The following is a 26,147-nucleotide window of genomic DNA, read 5'->3' on the forward strand; positions in this document are numbered from 1 at the left end:
GTTTGGAATGAAGATAGGCATTAAGAGTCGCGTGTGTCAGAAACCAGAGGACACACCGTAGCCATGAAGCTAACACTACTGGGGGTGTTCTGTGCCATTATTGGGCTATGTGCAGCACAGACTTTGGGAAAGAACGAGAATGTGGAATGTCCTCGTAAGTAGACCACAGCTATCCCTCAATGAACAATCCGAATATGTTTTCATAACATAAACCTAAATGTTTCTTTTTTACTAATACATTTTTTCTTTATACTGTTGTAATAATGTTGATTTTTTTTTTTTGTATTTTCATATTATTTGTATTTTTATTTTGTTTATGTCTATAATCTCCTTCCATCAATACCTAAAGTTTTTGTTTGTCAGTGGGTATATGTTAGGAGTGCTCACTTATTACTGGTAAATTATATTTTATATATAGTATATATTTTTTTTATTATTTATCTATGTATGAAACAAATTTTTGAAGTGATCAACAATAACGGCGGAGCTACACATTACTGAGTTCATGTTTGGAAGTTGGATTTCTGTTTTGGGGAGGTTTAGTTTTTTTTTGGAGGTGTGGTCCTAAACTTTTAATCAGCTGAAAAACAGCCTGTTTCAGTTTATTCGTTGTTTTCATTAAATTGAATGCGCAAAAAATGATTTGTCTCACTCTCATTTCTTCTTGTTGCATGTTGAAGCTCTACTTGGAACCTTGTTAAGATCCAACAATGTAAAATATGATTTTTTTGCCATTTTTCAAGTGGTCTTAAACTTTTGATCAGGACTGTATTAAAAAATACCTGAGATGGGAGCGGAATGGCCCAGCCCAGTATTGTTGGTGCCAAGTAAACAATGGCAATTCAATGACAATGGAAGTTTTCCACCCCCAAAGGTTTGGTTTAAAAAAGTGGGTACTTTTTAGAATATTTTTTTTTTTGGTGATACTGTTATTTACCTGTCAGGATTGTAAGTGAGCACCCCCCACTGAATGTTTAGAGCTGTTACAGGATCTTGTAGAACAGAAATGAATACTTGACCAGTAAATTTACAAGAGACAAAAATCTTGTAGTGTGCTTCAAGCTTAACTTATGTGGAATCAAATTATTCCAACTTTTGCATTTTTATGTTCTTAATCTTGCTTTAGAGGTGAAAATCCTTGAAGTTGGAGATTCTGATAAGCTCACGATTCTACAAGGATGTCCAGGAGCTCCAGGGAAGCGGGGTCCCCAAGGACTTCCAGGAGTGAGAGGCGAGGGAGGTATTTAATGAAAACCCTAATTTTCTTTTTTACGGTATTAAGCAGGTATGGAAGCTCAGGCAAATAATAAAGTGGAACTTAAAAAAGGTTTGTGAACAAGTATGCGTTTTTTTTCCTGTGTCTTTCTGCATTAAAGTACTTACCTGTATGTTCAAACTGTGCAATGAGCTGCGCTGGGCAGCTCAATGTGCAATTTCGGATGTGCCTTGATAAATTACCTCATCTCAGCCAATAAAATAGGCTGAAGATCAGAACCCAGAAGAAGACTGGTCGAATATGTCAGCAACGACGTATCCTGGCCTAAGCCAACAAGGCCCAGGCCTAGGGCAGCACTTTGCAGTGGGACAGCACGGAAAGAGTCCCCGCTGGCTTGCGCTAGTCTGTTGGTGTAGTGTGCCAGTCTTATGGGGCGGACTGGACTGGGGGGGGGGGGGGGTGGATTAGCTGCTTCTAATTTTAACTGTCCTATCATCCCGGACCACAAACCTTCCTCACTGTTCTATATGTTTTCTGCTACACCATTGGCATATTTATATCTTCTTAGGCCTCTCCATAAAATTATCAAAAAAATCCACAGCCCCGCAGCGCAACGTTACTTAAGTGATTTAAGTTACACTGCCGCAAATTTCCTAAGTTAGGTATCGATCCACAACACACTTACCTGGAAATTTGCGGCGGTGTAACTCAAATCCGTCCGGCGCAAGGCGTGCTGAATCTAATGGGGCGAGTCCCATTTAAATTAGGCGCGCTCCCGCGCCGGACGTACTGCGCATGCTCCGTCGGGTAACTTACCTGACGTGCATTGCGCTAACTGACGTCGCTCCGACGTCATTTGCTTAGACGGTAACGTAAATGGTGTCCAGCGCCATTCACGGACGTCTTACGCAAACGACGTAGAGTTTGAATTTTCGACGCGGGAACGACAGCCATACTTAATAGGGCTTAGTCAAATAGGGCTCAGCCCTATTTTTACATGGCGTAACTCGACGTAAACGACGTAGCATTAGAGCGACGGGCCCGTCGGAGCGTTCGTGGATCGCCGTAAGTGTTCATTTGCATATTCTACGCCGGCCGCAATGGCCTCGCCACCTAGCGGCCGGCCTAGAATTGCATCCTTAAGATCCGACAGTGTAATTCAATTACACATGTCGGATCTTCTGTCTATCTCTTGGAAACTGATTCTGTGGATCAGTTCCAAAGATAGAAACAGGGATACGACGGCGTATCAGTAGATACATCGTTGTATCTCTTTTGAGGATATGGCCCATAGTGCTTAAAGTAGAACTATAGGCAACACTTTTTCTTTTCATTTTGGGTAGAGGAAGGGAGGGTTATAGCCCCTGTCAGTTAATTTTTTACTATCCCTGTCCCATTGCAGAGATTGCCCTTCACTTCCTGTCCCATAGAAAACAGGAAGTGAGAGGAAATCTATGCAAATTAATGGAATTCATTGCCCCCCCCCCCCAGGCCCCCACTCGAAAATGTCAGGGCGGCTCTTAAACAGCAAAGGGTGTGGTCTTGACAGAAAGGGGTGGATCATATTTAAATTAGGGGGTGCACGAGTTTAGTCAGGCCTAGGGCAGCACAAAATCTAAATACACTACTGGATGTTAGCAGTTGGTAGGGAGCTCCTGCACATCACATCGTTGGAGTGAAGGTAAGTATAACTCCTCCTGTTTGTGCTGTGAAATAAAAACACATGTACAGAAAATCAGTTTTTCCATAGGTGGGTAACCTTGTTTTCATTAGTACAGGCTTGTTTCCATGAGGTGAACATGAGCTCTTAAAGAGCACAGTGTCCAATGGAAGATGCTGTGTTGGAACTGTTGAAGTGGATTAAGGCACGAAAACATCTTTATCACTCAACCTGTAATAAACTTGCTTTTGCTGAAGTCGTTTTTTTTTAAGTAGAACTATAGGCCAAACTTTTTTTTTTTTTTTAAAAAGGGTTATAAAACCTGTCAGTTTTATTTTTGCCATCTGTATACCATTGGGGCGATTTCCCTTTACTCCCTGTCCAATAGGCAAAACGGGAGTGAGAAGAAATCAGGGGTGGACTGACCATTCGTGCACTGCCCGAGGGCCCCATGCCACTAGGGGGCCCCATAAGGGTTGCCAGCCTAAGTAAAACCAGGGACAGTATGTAAAAATACTGTAGTCTGCAGTACCTTTTCAGTATGTGTATTTTGTGTGCATGTACAGTGTATGTGTGTGTATACTGTGTGGCCCCATAATCTCCTATTGCCCGGGGGCCCCCATGAGTTGTGAGTCCGCACCTGGAAGAAATCCCTCCAAAGTAATAAAATCCCTGGCTGTCACCAGAACTAGTGTCCCCATTCGAAGATTTACCCTCTATTACTGTTCTGGGGGCAGCCCAAAATTTGGGATTTTCTTCTACTTTCTCGTTCAGTGATAATGGTAAACAGGACAAATAGAGGTTGGATCACCCTCCCTAACTAGGGCACAAACAGCAATACAAATCTGACAAGGGTTCTAATCCATCTCCACTCTATCCAAAACAAATGCCGCGTACACACGATCATTTTTCGCCATTAAAAAAAAATTTGTTTTTAAAAACGTAATTTAAAATGATCGTGTGTGGTCTGCAAAATGACAACATTTTTTTCGAACATGCTGCATTTTTTTAACGTCGTTATAAAAAATGTCTTTTTTCGGATAGTAAAAAATGATCGTGTGTGGGCTAAAACAACGTTTTAAACCCGCGCATGCTCAGAAGCAAGTTATGAGATGGGAGCGCTCGTTCTGGTAAAACTACCGTTCATAATAGAGTAAGCACATTCATCACGCTGTAACAGACAGAAAAGCGCAAACCGTCTTTTACTAACAAGGAATCAGCTAAAGCAGCCCAAAGGCGAATAGAACTTCCCCTTTAGAGTGCCGTTGTGCGTGTTGTATGTTTGTTCATCATTTTTTTAAAACGACGGTGTGTGGGCAAAGTCGTTTTTAATGATAAAGTTGGAAAAACTTCGTTTTTTGGACATGCTGAAAAACAACGTTTTCTTTCATGCCGAAAAATGATCGTGTGTACGCGGCATTAGACAAAGTTTAATGCATAATTTCCATAAAAGAAAGGTCATTTATATCTCATTTGTCAAGAAGGACGTGGATATTTTATTTTACTCTTATACTTTAAATTCTCATATTTTCTTTTCTTTTTTTTTTTATCCAAAAGGACCTCCTGGCCCTCCTGGACCTCCTGGAAAAAATGGAGAGAAAGGTAACATAAGTATTAAAAGCTTACTGTACTTACACACAGCAGACTCTTCAGACTGTGTCATGAACTTGAAGAAGCATGGCTTGGCCTAACAAATTATAAGATCCACCTATATATATATACAATATATATTAAAGCGGGAGTTCACCGAGTTTTTTTTAACATTAGATTGATGCTCATTTTGTCTAGGGGAATCGGGTATTTTTTTTTTAAATCGAAGCAGTACTTACCGTTTTAGAGAGCGATCTTCTCCGCCGCTTCCGGGTATGGTCTTCGGGACTGGGCGTTCCTATTTGATTGACAGGCTTCCGACAGGCTTCCGACGGTCGCATACATCGCGTCACGAGTAGCCGAAAGAAGCCGAACGTCGGTGTGGCTCTATACGGCGCCTGCGCACCGACGTTCGGCTACTTTCGGAAAATCGTGACGTATGCGACCGTCGGAAGCCTGTCAATCAAATAGGAATGCCCAGTCCCGCAGCCCATACCCGGAAGCGGCGGAGAAGATCGCTCTCTAAAACGGTAAGTACTGCTTCGTTTTTAAAAAAACTACCCAATTCCCCTTGACAAAATGAGCATCAATCTAATGTTAAAAATTAAGTTTTCGGGTGAACCTCCACTTTAACCTTATACAATTCCAATCTCTCAGAGCTAGATAGATAGGAGTTTGGTTTACTAAAGGCAAACAGACTCTTGTAACTTTGCAAGGAAAGTTGCACTTTACAAGGGAGCTCAGTCAATTAGGTGAAACTCTTCTGACATCCATCATCCAATCATGTGCAAGCAAAAATTCTATTTTAAAAATAAAAAAATCCTTGCACCTGATTGGGTATTCTTCGCAAAGTGAAATGTCACCATATTCACTAAGCTCTGTGGAAACTTCCCTTGCATAGTGAACAATCTATTTGCTTTAAGTAAATGAACTCCATAGTTTCTATAATTAAAGCGAAAATTTAAGGCCGGGTTCACACCTATGCGAATGAGTGCGGCATAAACCGCATCCAATACGCAGAAAATGTCTAAATACATTGGCTCGGATTCACATACATCGGCGCATATTTATGCCGGCGTAGCGTATCGAATATACGATACGCCGACGCAGCGCAGAGAGGCAAGCACCGAATTCACAAAGCACTTGCCTCCAAATCTACGCTGGGTTTCTTAGTCGTAACTCGTCGTAAGTGGAAGTGGGCATGAGCCATGCAAATGAGGCATGACCCCATGTAAATGATGGATTGAGCGTCATAAAGATACGAATAACGTACGGCGCATGCGCCGTCCCGTGGACGCATCCCAGTGCGCATGCTCAGAATCACATCGAAACAACTGCCTAATATACGTCGAAACACTGCCTACAACGTGAACGTAACCTACGCCTAGCCATATTTACGAACTACGTAAACGACGTAAAATACGACGGCTGTGTTCCCTGGTCTATACCTTTGCATGTGTTGCGCCTCCTATATGGGGAATAACTTAACGCCGGACGTAAGTCTTACGCAAACCGCATATATTATGCGCAACTACGTTCGTGAATCGCCGTATTTCACTAATTTGAATAGAAAATCAATGGGAGCGCGAGCGTAAATATGCGCCCACGATACGCCGGCGTAGGAAAGTTACGTCGGTCGGATGAAGCCTATTTTCAGGCGTATCTTGGTTTCTGGTTCGGCGCATAGATACGACGGCGCACATTTGTACTTACGACCCTATCTCGAGATACATCGGCGTAAGTGCTTTGTGAATCCAGGCCATTGTTTTCAATGAGGCTGGTTCACATATGTGCGATGCATTCGCACTGCGCATTGCCGAAAAAACGTGTGCGTATTTTAGGCATTGCGGTGCGGTTTAGGTGCGAATTCAGGCCCATTATCTTCTATGGGTACGCAGCTGATTCGCAGATGTGTTCATTTCTCTTCAGGATTTCTCTCATTCAGCTCAATACACTTCCCCCCTCCCCTCTCCCAGGTCTCCAAATTCGCAGCTAATCTGCAGCTAAAACGCAGAGGATCTGCTGAACAGTTCTCTTATCTCTCTGCAGAGATAAGAGAGCTGAAATTCGCACCGCACAAGTATGAATCTGGCCTAAAGGTTTTTTATTTATTTATATTTTTTTCTGAGTTTGCTTTACATAATTTCTTGCGAGGGCAATGTTTGCCCGCACAGGATGCACAGGTGTTTTGGACTGCAGTGGTTGTCCGTGCAGCTGCTGCGTTCCAATAGACATGAATGGGACTGCCAGCACATGTATGCATAGAACACCTGTGCATCCCATGCAGTCAAACACAGTCCTTTGCATGGATGTACGCTTAAGAATGCCCATGTGAATGAGGCCTTACTGAAACTACAAGACAGAATTTGTTTTCTAATTAACTTTCTTTTTTTAGGTGAAAAGGGAGATATTGGTAAAAATGGAGAACCGGGAATTCCTGGGCAACAAGGTAACAAAAAACATTTCTTCCTTAATAAAATCCCCTTAACGCCAACTGCGCGCACATATGCGGCCTCTGCTTTAGGGGGTTATACCGGGGTAATGCCTGCAGCCACAGACCATCATCCCGGTACCGTTTTATTGAGCAGGCGGTCGGCTCTTCAGGGATAACAACCGATGTGGCTAACAACCACTCGGCTGTTATCCCACGGGAGCGGCAGGGGACTTTTCCCACTCCTGCTGCTCTTCCCGGGCCTCCCATCCATGATCCGGCACTTCCGCCGGCTAGAGTGAGACTGGAAGGAAGTCGACAACACTTCACGGTTTACTCAGCTGCCAATGGTGCAGTTTAAAAAAGAAACGACAGTATTCAGAATCGCCGTTTTTGGCGATCTGAATACTTTGAAATGCAAAGGAGGGATTTGGGGTCTTTTAGACCCCCGACCCCTCCATAAAGAGTACCTGTCACCACCTATTACTGTCACAAGGGATGTTTACATTCCCTGTGACAGCAATAAAAGTGATCAATTTTTTTTAAATGACAATGTAAAAAATGTAAAGAAATTAAATAAATGTAATTTTTTTTAAAGCAACCCCGTCCCCGCGAACTTGCGCAGCAAAGAAAACGCACACGCAAGTCGCTCCCGCATATGTAAACAGTGTTCAAATCACACATGTGAGGTATCACTGTGATCATCAGAGGGGGAGCAATAATTCTAGCACTAGACCTCCTCTATAACCCTAACCTGGTAACTGTTTTTTTATTTAAACCACCACCTATGGAGATTTTTAGGTGCTGTAGTTTATCGCCATTTAACGCAGCATTATAGTATGATTTTTGTTTGGGAAGTCCATTCATTTCAAAATTGAATGTTAAAAGAAACCAAAATTCCAAAAGAAACCAAAAGTACTTTTGAACGGTACTTGTCAATACATCAGATGTACTGAGAATTTTCGTACAAATGTCGGTGCACATTTGTTCGAAAACCGACTAAGACCAGTTTACAGTCACTATACAATGAACACACGTGGTGAATGCGGGCGGAGGGAGCTTATATTCATGGTCAGTCGCCTCCTGGTCCCAGGGATTGTTGCTTACAGGGCTGGTGCAAAGATTTTTGACCATCAAATGCAGCCCACCAGTGCCCATTAAATGCAGCCCACCAGCATCCATCAAATGCAGCCTACCAGCGCCCATCAAATGCAGCCCACCAGAGCCCATCAAATGCAGCCCTCCAGCGCCCATCAATGATTGTTAGCTTGCTTCCATTTATTCGGAGTTGGGACACAGACACAGTCCTCCGTCGCCGTTGCGCCTCTAAAACTATGTGTGAATGGAGCGGCGGCTGCCTGCTGATGCTGAGACTTATAGCTAGATTCAGGTAGAGTTAGGTCGGCGTATCAGTAGATACGCCGACCTAACTCAGAATCTGCGCCGACCTATGTTTAAGTGTATTCTCAAACAGAGATACGCTTAAACATATCTAAGATATGACGGCCTGCGCCGTCCTATCTTAGGTTGCAATATTGAGGCTGGCCGCAAGGTGTGGTGCTTCCATTGCGGTCGGCGTAGAATATGTAAATCAGTAGATACGCCTATTCACAAACGTACGCCCGGCCGCCGCAGTACATTTACGCCGTTTACGTAACGCATTACAGGCCTAAAGTTATTCCATCAAATAGATGGAATAGTAATGTTAAGTATGGCCGCCGTTCCCGCGTCGAAATTAGAAATTTTTACGTTGTTTGCGTAAGTGGTCCGTGAATAGGGATTTACGTTGTTTACGTCCACGTCGAAATCAATAGGCCCGTGCGGCGGACGTAGCCGCAATGCGCACTGGGAAATGTAGGCGCACGGCGCATGCGCAGTTGAAAAAAAAACGTCAATCACGTCGGGTCAAGCCTCATTATCATAAAACACGCCCCCTTATACAAATTTGAATTAGGCGCCCTTACGCCCGCCCGCTTTAGGCTATGCCGCCGTAACTTAGCAGGCAAGTACATTGTGAATCATGTACTTGCCTCGCTAACTTACGGCGGCGTAGCTTAAATGCCTTAAGCTACGCCGCCTTAAAGTTGCGGCCATCTATGTGAATCTAGCTATTAGTTGCTTGCTGCAGAGAGAAGAGAGTAGGAACACCAGTGGCCGTTACTAGTTATGCACTAGTGTATACCACTTATTTTGTTACCTTTACTCATATCAGTTGTTTATATGAAAATATATTTTTTTTTTTACAGGACCAAGGGGACCTCCAGGGATACCAGGACTCAGAGGTGTGCATGTTAAAAGATGATTTCTACATTGCTATCACATTTATGAAAAAAAAAACAGTTTATTAAAGATCAAAAGATTTCCATTGCCATTTTCATAAATCACCCTAAATTTTTCCCCTCTAATATTTAAATAATCCCATCGACTAAAATGTTTCCCAAAAATGTTACATCCAAGGCATGCCGTGAATAGCGTTCACAATTGCTTGTGCTCTCAACTGAACTGTCAAACTATAAAATGGCTGGTGTGATAACTAGCCACTAGTGCAACACAGTGGCAACAGTACATAAAACAGAGGCTGAGCTGGCAGATTTCTTGGCTATAGAGGACTGGAGAGTACAACATTTGGTGTTGCTTCCCAGGTTTTTTTTTTGTCAAAGTTTAAAGTGTTGGTTACCCTTAAAAAAAAAGAAAAAGGATCCTGTTCCCTTAACTGGTTCCTGACCGGCCGCCGCAGTCATACTGTGGCTGGATGGCTCCCCTGGGCGAGCCATCGTAGCTGTACGTCGGCCCTTTAAGACGCTGTAGGAGGACGCACGCCCGCAGCGTGTCCCCGGAGCCGATTGCTTGTGCCAGAGCAAGAACCAGGATCTGTGTGTTCTCAAATCCCAAATCCCAGTTCTCTCAGGGGAGAGGAGACAGATCGTGAGTTCGTACTAAGTATGAACACTGATCGGCCTCCTCCCCTAGTCAGGCCCATCCCCCCCACAGTTAGAACAAACCCGTGAACATAGTTAACCCCTTGATCGCCCCCTAGTGTTAACCCCTTCCCTGCCAGTGACATTTATACAGTAATCAGTGCATTTTTATAGCACTAATCACTGTATAAGTGTCACTGGTCCCAAAAAATGTGTCATCGGTGTCCAATTTGTCCGCCGCAATATCGCAGTCCAGATAAAAATCGCAGATCCACGCCATTACTAGTAAAAGATAATAATAAAAAATGCCATAAAATCTATCCCCTATTTTTTAGACGCTTTAACTTTGCAATCAATATACGCTTATTGCAATTTTTTACCAAAAATATGTAGAAGAATACATATCGGCCTAAACTGAGGAAATTTGTTTTTAAATTGGGATGTTTAATATAGCAAAAAGTAAAAGATATGTTTTTTTCAAAATTGTCGCTTTTCTTTTGTTTATAGCGCAAAAAAAACGCAGCAGTGATCAAAAAGCTCTTTTTCAGTTATAGCGATGCAGTGCCGTATCGCAAAAAAATTGCCTGGTCAAGAAGGGGGTAAATTCTTCTGGGGCTGAAGTGGTTAAAGCATGCTATACAGCACACTGCCTGTATCAACTGAAATACCTGGCTGATCCTGCCTGGTTCTGCCCTCCCCCTGTAAACTGACCATGGTTTATCATGGCTGCTGAGCCCTGACACTGTGGTCAGTTTACGTGTCTCTGTCATCTGCTGCTATCTGCAGCTCTCCTCTGTCTCCCTCTGTCCTCCTCCACCTCCCCTCCCTGCCTGTCAGCTGGTACCAGTGCCACTCTGCTCCCCTCCCTGCTGCTCTAAAACTATGTGAGCTTTGAACCATCCGCTCTGTTAGATAAGAACATGTGTACTAGTACCTGTGCTTAATATAAAAAAAAGCTGATTTCTACCTGATATCACAGTGCCTCCTGGTGCTCACGTGACTCCTCGGCTTTCTCTTTCCCGGCTGACGTCAGCAAGAGTGCTCGGCCCCGCCCGCTGGAACTGTCAGATGGGGATAGGAGAGAGTCGAGGAGTCACATGAGCGCCGGGAACTGCTGTGATAGGAGGTAGAAATCTGCTTTTTTTTTAATAAAGCACAGACACTAGGACACAGGTACAACTGGTTGTAAACCCTCGCAAAAAAAAAACCCCTGCAAGACAAAGGCATAATGAGCTAATATGCATAGCATACTAGCTCATTTTGAATTACATACCTTACATAGAAAGCTACCACAACGGTCCTCGTACCCCCCTCCGGCTGGCGACATCTCTTCCAGGGGTTACTACTGGGTATCATGGCTCCGGCGCTGTGATTGGCCAGAGCCGTGATGACGTCACTCCCACGCATGTGTGCGGGAGCCGCCAGTAACGGCACACTTGCTGAAGCAACGGCACATAAGTGCCATTGCTTCAGTTTGCTTTAGTGCTCATGTGCTGATGACATGGGCACATGCAGGCGACAGGGGATATCTCCTAAATCATTCAGGTTTAAGAGATATCCAGGGTAGGTTCCTGCACTTAACCGCTTCAGCCCCAGACCATTTTGGTGGTCAATGACCGGGCCACTTTTTGCAATTTGGCACTGCGTCGCTTTAACTGACAATTGCGCTGCCGTGCGACGTGGCTTTCAAACAAAATTGATGTCCTTTTTTTCCTACAAATAGAGCTTTATTTTGTGGGATTTGATCATCTCTGCGATTTTTTTTTTTTTTGCGCTATAAACAAAAAAAAATTGAAAATTTTGAAAAAAAAACAATATTTTTTTCTTTTTGCTATAATAGATATCCCCAAAAATATATAAAAAAAATGTTTTTCCACAGTTCAGGCCAATACATATTCTTCTACATATTTTTGTTTAAAAAAAAAAAAAAAGCGCAGTAAGCCTTTATTGATTGGTTTGCGGAAAAGTTATAGTGTCTTCAAAATAGGGGACTGTTTTATGGCATTTTTATTATTATTTTTTGTTTACTAGTAATGGTGGCGATCAGCGATTTTTATCGTGACGGACACATGGGACACTTTTGACACCATTTTGAGACCATTGTCATTTTTACAGCGATCAGTGCTATAAAAATGACACTGGCAGTGAAGGGGTTAACCACTAGGTGGCGCTGCAGGGGTTAAGTGTTCCCTAGGGAGTGATTCTTACTGTTAGGGGGTGTGGCTACACGTGACACGTCACTGATGACTGTTCCTAATCACGGGGAACGGTCATCAGTGACAGTGTCACTAGGCAGAATAGAGGAATGCCTTGTTAACAAAGGCATTGCCCTGTTCTGCTCTTGCCGACCACAATCGCAGCCTCTCCCAGGACCCGAGGTCGCACTCGTGAGGTACGCTGGGCGGCATATTTAAAGGGACGTTCCTGTACGCCAATCTGCCTGCCCGTGCCATTCTGTCGACGTAAAAAGTTGTGCGGTGGTCGGCAAGTGGTTAAAGCGGTGGTATAGTGTTTTTTTTTTCCTTTACCTACAGGTAAGCCTATAATAAGGCTTACCTGTAGGTAAAAAAAAAATATATCTCCTAAACCTTTAAGATTTGGGAGATATTCCCCTCACAATGAGCCGCTGACTGCAGCGGCGCATGCGCACAGGGGATTCTCAGGTAAAGGCCCGGCAGACGCCGGACCTTGCCGGAAAGAAGTCGAAGTGACGACATCGGGGCTTCAGCCACTCACAGCGCTAAAGCCGCGATACCCAGAAGACACGACGAGGCAATATGTCAGCTACTTCGGCGTGGACCAGGTGAGTTACCATTGCCTCGTTCTAAGGTAAGTATTTCATAATGAGTTAGTATGCGGTGCATACTAGCTCATTATGCCTTTTGCCTTACAGGTGGCAAAAATATATATATATTTTTTGGACTATGCAACCGCTTTAAGGGACAGAATGTCTACAGCTGGCTCCTCCTGTATATGGGTCTACTCCACCCGGCCTTCTGCCCTGTCCAGGTCCTAAGTGTGCTGGCTATATCCTCACAGGTGTGCAGTGTTTAGCTCCCTTGCCCCAAGAGAGTGTGTGCTCCTCCCCACCTGGCTTATATATGGGAGCCACTCCCCTGATATTACTGCAGGGGGCTTTCCTCTTCACTGGCTATAAAAGGAAGAGAGACATCTAGTGGCCAGCCAGCTAACTACACTTGCTTACAAGGCTGTTGGCCAAGCCACTTCAGTTTCAGTTATTACAGGCCTTAATAGGTTTTTTGTCTGTGTTTTTGTTTTTGCAATGTAGAGCTCTAGACTGAACTTTTTTGTTTACAGGTGACAAAGGTGACCAAGGTGTCTCATGCCCAAAAGAATTTAATGGTAAGTACAAATTAACGTCTTCTATGATGTCAAAACTCATGTGATGATTGCAAGAAAGTTAAATGTATTAATAAACAATGGCTATCCATGCATTAGCATACAGGAGAACTGACAGTATCTGTGCCTGACAGTATCTGTGCCTGACAGTAGTTGTGTCTATGGAATGCTCTCCTAATGGCTCTCCTTTTGGCCAGAGTTCAGAATTGCATTCTTCTGTAAAACAGACATAAATATTAATATAATTAATAATAATAAACTTTATTTTATGAAGCGCCTAAGGTTGCGTCTCAATACGATGTCCAAAGACAAGAGAAACATAAGGGTAAAACACAGGAAATACACAAGGAACGGGGGACAATTATGTGAAAGCTTGTCTAAAGAAAAAAAAAATTCTCTTTGAATAATTTTATTGTTTTTTTTGTTTGTTTTTTTATAAGTGACAATAAAATTACAATAAATCAGCATTGTAAGAACAGGTTTCAAATATAAAATCAAAATATACAAGAAAGCTTCTCATGTAAAAAAAGTAAAATATATATTATGTCCTATAATAATAGATTGTATAACAAATACGGTAATGTATTATATTATAATATTCATATTAAATATGAAATAAGATGAGATACACAAAAAAAAAAAAAATTACAAATAAAAGATCAATAAACAGGTATAAGTATAAATGCTAAATATTAAAAATAAATAGGTAGATTCAGAAAGAGTTAGGCCGGCTTATCAGTAGATAAGCCGACCTAACTCAGAATCTACGCCGACTTATGTTTAAGTGTATTCTCAAACAGAGATACGCTTAAACATATCTAAGATAGGACGGCTTGCGCCGTCCTATCTTAGGTTGCAATATTGAGGCTGGCCGCTAGGTGGCGCTTCCATTGCGGTCGGCGTAGAATATGTAAATTAGTAGATACGCCAATTCACGAACGTACGCCCGGCCGCCACAGTACATTTACGCCCTTTCCTTAAGGCATTATCAGGCCTAAAGTTATTCCATCTAATAGATGGAATAGTAATGTTAAAGTATGGCCGCCATTCCCGCTTCGAAATTTTTACGTTGTTTGCGCAAGTCGTCCGTGAATAGGGATTTACGTTGTTTACGTCCACGTTGAAATCAATAGGCCCGTGCGGCGTACTTAGCCGCAATGCACACTGGGAAATGTAGGCGCCCGGCACATGCGCAGTTTAAAAAAAACGTCAAAAACGTCAGGTCAAGCTCCATTAACATAAAACACGCCCCCTTAGACACATTTGAATTAGGCGCCCTTACGCCCGCCCGCTTTAGGCTACGCCGTCGTAACTTAGCAGGCAAGTACTTTGAGAATCAAGTACTTGCCTAGCTAACTTACGGCGGCGTAGCCTAAACACGCTAAGCTACGCCGCCGCAAGTTTACATCAATCTATGTGAATCTACCTAAAAGAAGGGGGTAAAGATAGAATAATATTTTAAAATATTATAGGAGTAATGGGGGATAACAGACTGCAATCAGGGCCAAGGTCCGGCTATGCGGCATGGCGTTTCCTGAGAAAATAAAGTGAACCCCGATTTATAAGAAAAACAAGATGACTCTCTCTGATGTTCTTTGGAAGTGAGTTCCAGAGTTTTGGGGCATAGTAGGAGAAGGTTCTGTCTCCCATTGAGTGTAGGTGAAAATAGGGGACACGCAGAAGACCAGAATTTGTAGAGCGGAGGTTACGGGGAGGGGGGGTTAAGTTGACAAAAGTTCAGACAGATAATGGGGTGCCAAAATGAAAAAAAAAAAGTTTTGTCTAAAGCTCTACTGTTAGAGAATACAGGTATTTAGGTAGAATGACCAGGAAGCCATTTAAATGTGGATAATATTTTTTATAGGTGCCAGAAGCTGTAAGCAGCTACAAGAAATTGGCTTTCACCTAACTGGATGGTATATAATTTACCCCGATGCCCGGCGACCTTTGGCTGTCTTGTGCGATATGGATACTGATGGAGGGGGCTGGATTGTAAGACATTAGAAAATGTTGTAACAATGTATTTCTTTCTCCTCACAGTAGAGAAAGGGAATGGGAAGAGATGACATATCGCAGTGATCCCCAGATTGGGAGTTGGTCCACCCGCCTCCTGATCATTACACTAAGACCAGTCAGTGGCAGCTTGGTGTCTCTGCTTGGGGTGCGCAATTGAGCATGCTCCCAGCACAAACGGCCTCCCACCCATAGAATATGCAGGACCACATGGCTTTTTTCAGTGGGAATGCAGTAGATCGCAGTTTCGCCACCTCCAGCACTGAATGTATGTAATGGCAAGGGGGTGCTGAGGTATGCTGGAGGGTCTCTTGATGCTAGCTGCTGGGAGATCTGTTGTTGCTGGTGGGGGTCTATTGTTTCTGTGGTGGATCTATTGTTGCTGGGGAGTACGTTGTTGTAGGGAGCCTATTGTTGCTGGGAGGTCAAATGTTGCTTGGGGTCTATTCCATACAAACCAGCACACAAAGCACCAACAAATTATACTTAGTTCTGTATTCTCTAAATGGAGTGTTACTGGGAGGTGGGTAGGGGATAGAACCATGAATTGGCGCTGGGGGGGGGGGGGGTAGAGGGCGGAGACATGGGGTAACCCAGAAGGGGGATTACCTGCACCTACCCTCTGAGAAAAAAGCCAGGACTGCCACCCACCTATATATGTGTTGTGTCATCATCAGAGGTGTACCCCTGACAAACCCAGATAGCACTCCAGGGTGCCACGACACCCTGGCTGAGAAAGGCTGTAATAGACAAGAATAGAGGGAGAAATCAGACCACAAAGACTGCTTTAGATTGAAGAGCAGGGACTCACCTCCTCCTTTTCTCTTAGAAATGGAAGAATGTGGTTCAAAGTCTAACCAAAGTCTCAAAAACAAATATTCAGCCAGAAAGACAATGTAGTAAGAATGTCCATCTCACCAGTCTTACCTCTACTTTTTCCTAGCATAGCAGTTGTGCCAAGTGTCTGTGCCGCTATTTCCCTCTAATGCAAGTCTGTGTGGACCTCTGAGGTCTGTGGCTGTTACTCAGCTATGCCAGCATATAGCAGTTGCAGCATTTTATTTATTACAGCAATTCACGCAGTTCTTTACATCTATATTGTGCCCTCACATCAGTCCTTGTCCTCAAGGAGCTTGCAATCTAAGGTCCCCAACTCACATTCATACATACACATACTAGAGCCAATTTAGAACACAGAAAACAAATTCTCCTGCGCACAAGAGGATAGTCCAAAAGTCAATTGTCCATAAGGATAATACCAACAACGGTGCCACCGGCCTTGCTGCCTTTCATGGATATCCTAGTGGCAAACAAGAGAAAAGAAAACAAAGGCGCACCAGCCTAGTGTATTACCGTTAAAAGATTTTAATAAATTAGAATGTATATACAGGACCTACTCACAAGTGTAGTAGAAAGAATCGCAGTGAGGCTTAGTCAACATAAGCTGTAGTGAAAAGACCTCGAACCACACTCCGACCGGTCATGGAGAAAGTGAGAGGGGTCACCGCCAGCTGACGCGTTTCGAAGCTCTAAGTCTCTTCATCAGAGCCCAGCAGTGAAACACCCTCTATAGGCCTCACTTTTATACGCACACATGACCATGCACCATGACAACGAGCCGTGAGGATCCTCCCAGACTCCTCCCACCTAAAGGGAGGGGGTGGTCTTGCGTGCCTAGCACAAAACATAATAGTAAATACAAATAGCAATGCTAGTACAGCAAACAGAGAACAGCTACATGGCGACCATGGAGTGCAAGAGCATTCGCTACAAAAATGCTACAAAACAAACGGTGACAGTAGCAGACCTAGAAACTGACATGAATAGTCATTGATGGTGATAGAAGTGGTGATAATAGTTCAAAATCGCATGAAAAGTCGCACCCTATTTGTGCCTATGGAACTGTTTAAATGGGTGCAACACCTATTTGAAAAAGGTTCCTGCACTATTTTTGGTGATTTCATGTGCGACTTGCATTGACATCTGTGCAATAAATCACTGAAGTAGCGTGATTTCAAAGCTGCATTCAGAGTGAACCGGGGCTAAAGATATTGCCAACCAAATATTAAGTTACACATTATAGCATGCCAGGTACAGCAGGGGACCCCAACCCCATGGCTGCAGACTGGTGTAGATCCGCAGCCTGTTGCTGACCGGTCCACACCGGGCTGTCACACAGCAAACGCCGATCACCAGCTGCTGTGTGGCCATGCCTGAGTATCCTCTCCCGGCTCCTCTACCGCCTTGCTGATGTCCTATCAGCTGGGCAGGGGGTGGGAGGAGCTGCAGATCGAAATGCAGAGCTCCTCCTGCCCTGCTAATAAGATGACATCGTCTGGCGGGGGAACTGGGAGAGGACACATGGACTGAGCACAGCCTCTGGGGCACTGTGATATAAAGGGGACTGTACTGTAATGATTACAGTGCCCCTTTACAGTGCAGTCCCCTTTAGATCACAGTGCCCCCTTTACAGAGCAGTTGCCTTTACATCACAATGCCCCCTTTTACAGTGCAGTCCCCTTTATATCACAGCCCCCCCTTTACATTACAGTGCCCCCTTACAGAGCAGTCCGTGTTACATTAATGTAAAGGGGCACTGTGATGTAAAGGGGACTTTACTGTAAAGGGGGCACTGTAAAGGGGGCACTGTAATGTAAAGGGGACTACACTATACAGGGACACTGTAATCACTACAGAACACTCCTCTTCACAGTTAAGCCCCCTTTACATCATAGTGCCCTCTTTACATCACAGTGCCCCCTTTACGTCACAGTGCCCCCTTTACATCACAGTTAAAGCTGTAAACGAAAAAAGTTAATTGACCAGAAACCAAGACACTTTACATTTAAAGGGGACCTGTAAGGCCTCGTACACACGATAGGTTAAACTGAGGACAGCGGTCGTGTGTGGGCCCCATCGGTTAAAAAACTTGCTTTAAATTTAACCTATGGATTCCTAATCGATGGGGAAAAAAACGATCGTTAGTAGGCACGACCATCGGTTAAAAATCCACGCATGCTTAGAATCAAGTTGACGCATGCTTGGAAGCATTGAACTTCGTTTTTTTCAGCACGTCGTTGTGTTTTACGTCACCGCGTTCTGACACGATCGTTTTTTTAACCGATGGTGTGTAGGCGCGACGGACCATCAGTCAGCTTCATCGGTTAACCGATGAGAACGGTCCATCGGTCCGTTCTCATCGGATGGACTGATCGTGTGTACGCGGCATCAGAGCCTCTGTAATGACATGACACACAAGTTCGAAAGGTCAAGAGAGATCATTTCACACAGAAAAATAACTTAGTAATTTCAGTTGTTGCCAAAACCATCAGAAAGGCCTTGGCATAGGCACCTTGCTAACCTCTTTTTCTCCAGGTGTTTCAGAGGCGCCTGGATGGGTCGGTGGATTTCAACCGTGACTGGAGCACCTACGAGCGCGGTTTTGGAAGTCAGCTGGGAGAATTTTGGCTGGGAAATGTGAATCTGCATCGGCTAACTTCATTTGGTTAGTAGAACATATTATTCTCCCAGAGCTAGTCCAAAGAACCTTACATTAACCCCTTCCATACAGGGCATTTTCACCCCCTTCCTGCCCAGACCAATTTTTAGTTTTCAGTGCTGTTGCACTTTGAATGACAATCGCGTGGTCATGCAACACTGTACCCAAATAAAATCATTGGCCCGGATTCAGAGAGCAATTGTGCCTGCGTAACCATCGTTATGCAGCGCATTTGCTTACTTGCGCCGGCATAACGAATGCTCCTGATTCAGGAACCTCGTCACGCCGACTGCAGCCTAAGATATGCGTGGCATAAGGCTCTTATGCCCGCATATCTTAGGCTGCATTCTTGCGATGGCCGCTAGGTGGCGTTCCCGTTGTGCTCAGCGTATAGTATGCAAATTGCATACTAACGCCGATTCACAACATTACGCGAGCCCTGCGTACGCAGTTTACGTTGTTTGCGTACGGCGGTTTTCGCGTAAGGCTGCCCCTGTTACATATACCCGTCGTTCCCGCGTCGCAAAATTTGAATTTTACGTAGTTTGTGTAAGTGATTCGTGATTGCCGCTGGACGCCATTCACGTTCACTTTGAAGCAAATGACGTCCTCTACGATCGGCGCGGGAACGCGCCTAATTTAAATGATTCCCGCCCCCTACGGGATCATTTAAATTGTGCGCGCTTACGCCGGGGATTTTGCCGGAGCACCCACGCAATTTACGGAGCTACTGCTCCGTGAATCGCGGGTAGCGCAGAAAATTTGCGGGGGCGCAGGGCAAAAACGTTGCCCTGCGCCTCCGTAAAAACAGCGCAAAGGTGCCTGAATCTACCCCATTATGTTTTTTTTCCCCCACAAATAGAGTTTTCGTTTAGTGGAATTTGATCATCTCTGCGGTTTTTATTTTTTGCGCTATATACAAATGAAGAGCGACAACTTTTAAAAAACACACAATATTTTTTACTTTTTGATTTAATAAATATCACAATTTAAAAAAATAAAAAGTTTAGACCGATATGTATTCTTCTACATATTTTTGGTAAAAAAAAAAATCGCAATAAGCATATATTGATTGGTTTGCGCAAAAGTTATGGCGTCTACAAAATATGGGATAGATTTATGGCATTTTTATTTATCTTTTTTTTTTTTTACTAGTAATGGTGGTGATCTGCGATTTTTATTGTGACCATGACATTGCGGCGGACATATCGGACACTTTTGACACGTTTTTGGGACCATTCACATTTATACAGCGATTAGTGCTATAAAACTGCACTGATTACTGTGTAAATGTGACTGGCAGGGAAGGGGTTAACACTCGGGGGCACTGAAGGGGTTAATATGTTCCCTAGGAGTTATTCTTACTGTAGGGGGAGGGGAACTCACAAGGGGAGGAGACAGATGTGTGTTCCTCTGTACTGGGAACACACATCGGTCTCCTCACCTCTGACAGGAGGTGGATCTGTGTGTTTACACACACAGATCCACACTCCTGCCGTGATCGCTGGCAATAGCGGGTGCCCGGCGGACATCGCGGCTGCCGGGCACGCGCACCGGGTCACGAGCGGTGCCGCGGGCGCCCGCACCCTAGATTGCCGGGAAGAAAAGACGTCATATGACGTCCACCCGGAGGGAGGGAGAGTTCCTGCCGGCGTCAGTTTATAATAGCACGGTAAGGAAAAGGTTAAAGGAAATACGGAGGATGCCATTGTTGCTCTTAAAATTTCATGTTGCCTGGATGTCATACTGATCCAAAGGCTTCAGAATTTTAAGTTAGTGACCCAAAAAATGATGTAGATTGGAAGCGCTCTGACTTTAGCTGAATGTTTATATAACTATGACAGAATTGAAACCAGTGACAGCCAGGTCACTAGCATTTTTAGATGAGATCCACAATGGCAGCCCCCATACTTCTATCAGTATAGGATGAACTACAAACTGCAGCACTACAAAGTACATTTTTATTACAGAAAGCTATCCAAACATAAAGGACATATTTACCTTAATATTCAATCTACATAAATCCACCATTCCAATCCACTTTAAAGAGGAAGTAAACTTCCATCTTTGAATTTTACCTGTAGGTAAGCCTATACTTAGGCTTACCTATAGGTAGTGTAAATATCTCCTATATTTACTTTGCATGCAGGCAGTAACATGACTGGCGCATGCGCTCTGAAGGAATGGCCACCCGTGCCATTCCTTCATAGCCCTGTGCCGTGACCGGTGGCACCCGCAGAATAAGGCTTACCTATAGAAACTGTAAATATCTCCTAAACGTGATAGCTGGTGCTACTTCTAAGGCCTCATTCACATGGATGGACCGTTCAGGTCCGCCTGTCAGTTTTGACGGCGGACCTGAACAGCCGCTCCATGCAGTCCTATGGAGTGTCGGATGTCAGCGGAGACATGTCAGCTGACATCCGACCCGATCCGATAAAATCAGACGTATGGCGATACGTCCATATCCAGCCATGGTGGATTGGATCGGGTGAGATCTGATGAAAACAGACAAGCTGTCCGTTTTCATCAGATCGCTCCATAGGAATCAGCGGCGCTGCACAAGCCCCTCCCCACTCAGTGAGCAGAGAATAGCTTGTCATCTGCCAGCTCAGCGGAGATCTGCGGACTGAGCAACGGAGTCCGCCTCGTGTTAATGATTCCTTATACCTACACAGTACAATTGAAAAAAGTAGCCATGAGCTTGTTATGACTGGATGACCTCAGCACCCAGGTCTAGCCTTCCTCCTGTCACTTTGTACTGTCTTTCACAGGGAAATATGAACTGCGATTCGATTTAGAAGACTTCGAGGGCAATCATACCTATGCTACGTACAGCAACTTCCGAGTGGAGGGAGAAGCGGATCAGTACACCCTGCGCTTTGATTCATATGTGAAGGGCACTGCAGGTAACTGTTTTCTCTGTAGAGTGGCATCCACAAACAGCCTTGGCATGGTACAGTTTCATTAATTGGTTGTTTTCAGTAAGGGAATAATGAACAATGTGTAGCGGTGCCCCGAAAGAGCCGCTGATTGTTGTGGCCTACCTGTCACCCTGCCCGGCCCGGCATTCACTTCCCAAGACAATGAACAGTCCACTGGTTTTGTTTTTGTTGTTTTATTGGGGGAATTCAAGTTGGATGGGAATTATGGGATGCCCAATAAAATAATAGCACAGTTGCTAGGGACAACTATGTATACTGTTTGTATACATCTCCAGACTCCTCCACCATAACTCTTTACTTCCTATCTAGTGGTTTGTTCGATTCCTCCTGGATGTTGCTTCCTATTTAGTGGTTTGCTCCATCATTCCTGGATGTTGCTTCCTATTTTGTGGTTCCAGGAACAGCTAGCACATGGTATCTAGGCCTGACACTGGCTCAGTCAGGCTTAAGCAACTTGCCCTTTGCAGGCAGGGACCATGGGCCCCTATAGTGTTGCAGAAAATATGGAAAGTCTTGTTAGTGCTAGCTGTCCTTCTGGTGGACTACTGCTCATAGTCAGTCCTCCTCAGGCCCTGCCAGCCCTCCTGGCTGCAGCTGCCTGACTTCACTGCCCGTGACATTGCAATCATCCCTACTGGCTCCACACCCAACTCTGACTGTTTCCTCTCAGTCTTCTCTGGTAGCACATGTCACTCACCAGCCCTCCTGACTGCAACCAGTGGTTCCTTCCTGAAGACTTGCCCAGCAATACTAGCTTCTGCTGTCCTTTCTGACACCTCCTGTACAGATCCTTCATGAGTTCTTGAAGGGCTCCATTCTGCACCCGAGTCCCAGGCCCTAGGTCACCCCCTCCCCCACACACACACACTGGGGAGCTCCCTCTAAGGCCCCAACAGCCTAGTACTCCATTCTTAGTTCTACTCTGAGCCATTCCCAGTCCCACCTTCAGAAAAATGAATCAGTCTTGGATCACCAGCTACCAAGCACCTGATGCTGATCTAACTGATAACATTTTTTTATGAAGGAGATCCCTTCAAGACTGCCTATGCTGATGCTGATTGCTGAGTGACTATCCTGTTATGCTGAGTGACCATCCTATTCCCCCTCAATGTTCATGTTGATATATTTGGTTCTGGGCACCAGCACCAGTGCCTAAAGCCCAATTTGTCTGCCCTTGTTTAACAGGGGCATGTAATTACAATTTTTGATATAATATTTCACAGCAGGACCCGTTCCTGCGCCCACCGAGAGTAACTGTGAGGGGTTACAGTTAAGCTCCAGTCAGTGGGAGGGGCAAAACACATCGGCAGAGGTGTACACATGCACCCCCTCAAGGTCCACAGTGTGTTTCCATCCTGGTTTTGTTGATCACCTGCCGGCATCAGTGAATCCATGTGGGCATGCATCTCCACTCCACTCCAGAGAAAGGTCCAAGGTATCCACACAGTGCTCTACAGCTGTCTAAGAATCTGCAAGGAAGCAAATGCTTTGACTACAACTATCAGTGTTAGATCGTGGAGATTCATTTACAGCCACAAGTGATCGTAGGGAGTGATGAGAGGATGGTTGTTTATTGTTGGACAGAAATCCATCCAACTTATTTGGGGAGACATCAACATTTTTTTTTGCACTTTGCTGGCCGATAATAGAGAGTGTTGGGAAAAGCGGACTTTCATTGTCGAATACAGACTGGAAATATCTCCTATACACTAGAGTTTTTGGACTCAGCTAATACTAACTATTCCAATCTGGGCTCATTTTTTGATGTAGTGTATTTACTAGGGAGACATAAACATGCAGATAGCCATCCAATCTCGATCTTTCATGAGCACCACCCCCTGATTGAGGTCAATCAGCTGTTCAGTGCTCACATAGCACAAGCAAATTAAGAGTTATGAGTTTTTGGAATCACAGGCAAGCATGGTATGCAGATACATTTTGTAGTCATATATGACTTGTTTTCATTTCCAACAATCCACGTGTACACACTACTGAGGAATCTATACATATGATGGTTGGTTGTAGATCTCTTTTTAGCATCATCTCCCCATGAAGGTCAATCAGCTGCTGAGTATTTTATCTGACCTCGGTGCCTAGCAGGCTGCACCCCAAGGGGGTTTATGGTGGTGGATATTAGAAATATATTAAGGGGATCACCAATCAGCATGATATGACATGGTATGTAGATACATTTGTTTTTTATTTCCAGAAAATCCACGTGTGCACACAACTGGGAAGTCCATACACATGCAGATTGTTGGTTACAGATCTCTCATTAGCACCATCTCCCTGTGAAGGTCAATCAGCTGCTGAGTGTTATCTGACATCAGTGTTCAGCAGGCTGGACCAAAAGGGAGTCAGTCAATGGAAGCGTGTATGAGAACTATATTTGTGGGATTTCCAATCAGCATGGTATGACAGATCTCTATACTATAAGGCCTAGTACACACGAGCAGACATGTCCGATGAAAACGGTCCGCGGACCGTTTTCATCGGACATGTCTGCTGGGAGCTTTTGGTCTGATGTGTGTACACACCATCAGAACAAAATCCCCGCGGACAGAGAACGCGGTGACGTGTAAGACACAGACGTTCTCTAACACGCGAGTTCAATGCTTCCACGCATGCGTCGAATCAATTCGACGCATGTGCGGGATTTTGGGCCGCTGGTTATACGTCATAACCAGCGGACATGTCCGATGAGTCGTACTAACCATCGGACATGTCCGCTGGTTATACGTCATAACCAGCGGACATGTCCGATGAGTCGTACTAACCATCGGACATGTCCGACGGACATGTTCCCAGCGGACAAGTTTCTTAGCATGCTAAGAAACTTTTGTCCGCTGGAAACCTGTCTGCTAGGCCGGAAAACTGTCCGCTAGGCCCTACACACGGTCGGACATGTCCGCGGACCAGTTTCAGCGGACATGTTCGGTCGTGTGTACAAGGCCTTAGAGGACACCAACCCATGTATGTACACTTTGGATGACAACTTAATACTATTGTTCATTGTGATACATGCTCATTACCCCAATCACCAAGTCTATAGTCCTGCCAATACCGCCATTGGTATATGCTGCTGTCCGCTGACACCCGCCGCCATCAGATCCGATCTCGTCAGATGGATGGTGCTCCTATTTTGCATTTCTGGCGGATCAGATGGCATCGGATGGAAATGGACAGGCGGTATATTTCCATCTGATTGCCCTATAGTGGAGAGCAGGACTGTGTCCATGTCTACTCTGCACAGCGCACCGGACCTGTCATCCACCTGCACAGCAGGGATCAGCGGAGAGATCACCGCTTAGCGGAGGTGCCCATGTGAAAGGGGCCCAAAACTGTTGCACACAGAATCTGGTGCAGCTGTGGAAAGTAACCAATCGGCTTTTAACTTCAGCTTTTTCAATTAATCTTTGACAATAAGCCCTGGTTCACATGGGCACGATTTGACATGCTATTTGACTCAGTGACATTTTCTGGCAATTGACAAAAAAAAATGCGTGCCCCCCCCAAAGACAATACCAGGCTCTTTGGTCCAGTATGGATTTTAAGGGGAACCCCACACCAAAATAAGAGACACCAGATTCTTTGTGCACCAGTTTTAGTTAAGCCCCCCCCCCCCAATGTTATTCTCCTCCCTCAATTTCTCGCCTTCATATTCCCATTAAGATATCTAATGGCGCTGTTGTGTTTTTTTTATCTGCCTAGGGGATTCACTGGCGACACAGAAGAACCAAGCATTTTCCACCAAAGACCAGAACAATGACAAGTCCAGTCGTCTGGAACAAAGCTGTGCTGAGTATTATAAAGGAGGCTGGTGGTATGAAGCCTGCCACTTCTCCAATCTGAATGGCGAATACCTGAAGGGGGTGCAGAGGGTCAAGGGTAAAGGCCTCATCTGGAACTCTTTCAGGGGCAATTTTTACTCGCTGAAGTCCACAGAAATAAAGTTCCGTCCACAAACAAAGTAAACACAAACCTGTACTTGGTAGTAGCAGTGAGCAGAGTTTAATGTTGTGACCTTATAGAACCAACTATTATGTTAATATTGGAGCTTGGTGATTTTATAAACGCACCACCTCTTAATTATATAGAACAATGAATACCCAAAGGGCAGAAATATGGAGTTTTGAGGTACAGAAAAATTGATCAACATCAAATTATCAAAAAAAAAAAATGTTTTTTTATTATATTACATAGACAATATAAAATTACTATAAAATATCCCTATGGTTACAATACAGAAGAATGACTGCCTCTAGGGGTGCACTGAATGTTTTTTTTTTTGGTGCCAAAACCAATACCGAAAATGAAAAATACACTAGGCCGAAAACGATACCGAAAATGGCTGTTTTTTATTAATAAACCAAAAAATTATTTGATACATAAAATTGTGTTATATTCATTATTATTCATATTGGACTTAATCATTATTTTTTATGAATAAAAAAATAGTACAATCCAGTAATGTAAATAAGCACTTTAATAAAAAGTAACACACAAAAAATAAAA

At 44.2% G+C, this 26,147-nt stretch overlaps 1 protein-coding gene across 2 annotated transcripts; it reads left to right on the forward strand.

Moving 5' to 3' along the window:
• LOC120914067 (ficolin-2-like) lies at positions 1-25,936 on the forward strand. Of its 2 annotated transcripts, none has more exons than XM_040324519.1 (10): positions 1-154; positions 1,127-1,236; positions 4,430-4,478; positions 6,862-6,915; positions 9,144-9,179; positions 13,134-13,178; positions 15,040-15,167; positions 18,564-18,693; positions 21,462-21,596; positions 25,344-25,936. In XM_040324519.1, the coding sequence occupies exons 1-10, from the start codon at positions 64-66 to the stop codon at positions 25,604-25,606; spliced, it is 1,041 nt and encodes a 346-aa protein (XP_040180453.1). In that variant the 5' UTR covers positions 1-63; the 3' UTR covers positions 25,607-25,936. The 2 variants fall into 2 exon arrangements, with proteins under 2 accessions (XP_040180453.1, XP_040180452.1); XM_040324518.1 differs by having other exon boundaries at positions 2-154; positions 1,127-1,240; positions 4,434-4,478.
• Positions 25,937-26,147: the final 211 nt, after the last annotated feature.

This window comes from Rana temporaria, chromosome 9 (assembly GCF_905171775.1).
Source record: "Rana temporaria chromosome 9, aRanTem1.1, whole genome shotgun sequence".
Taxonomy (NCBI): Eukaryota; Metazoa; Chordata; class Amphibia; order Anura; family Ranidae; genus Rana; species Rana temporaria.

Excerpts from the sequence above, each read along its gene's own strand:
- LOC120914067 (XM_040324519.1), top strand. The coding sequence starts at position 64 with ATGAAGCTAACACTACTGGGGGTGTTCTGTGCCATTATTGGGCTATGT. Across the intron at positions 155-1,126 it reads CGAGAATGTGGAATGTCCTC|AGGTGAAAATCCTTGAAGTT; the intron begins GTAAGTAGACCA and ends ATCTTGCTTTAG. Across the intron at positions 1,237-4,429 it reads TTCCAGGAGTGAGAGGCGAG|AAAGGACCTCCTGGCCCTCC; the intron begins GGAGGTATTTAA and ends TTTTTTTATCCA.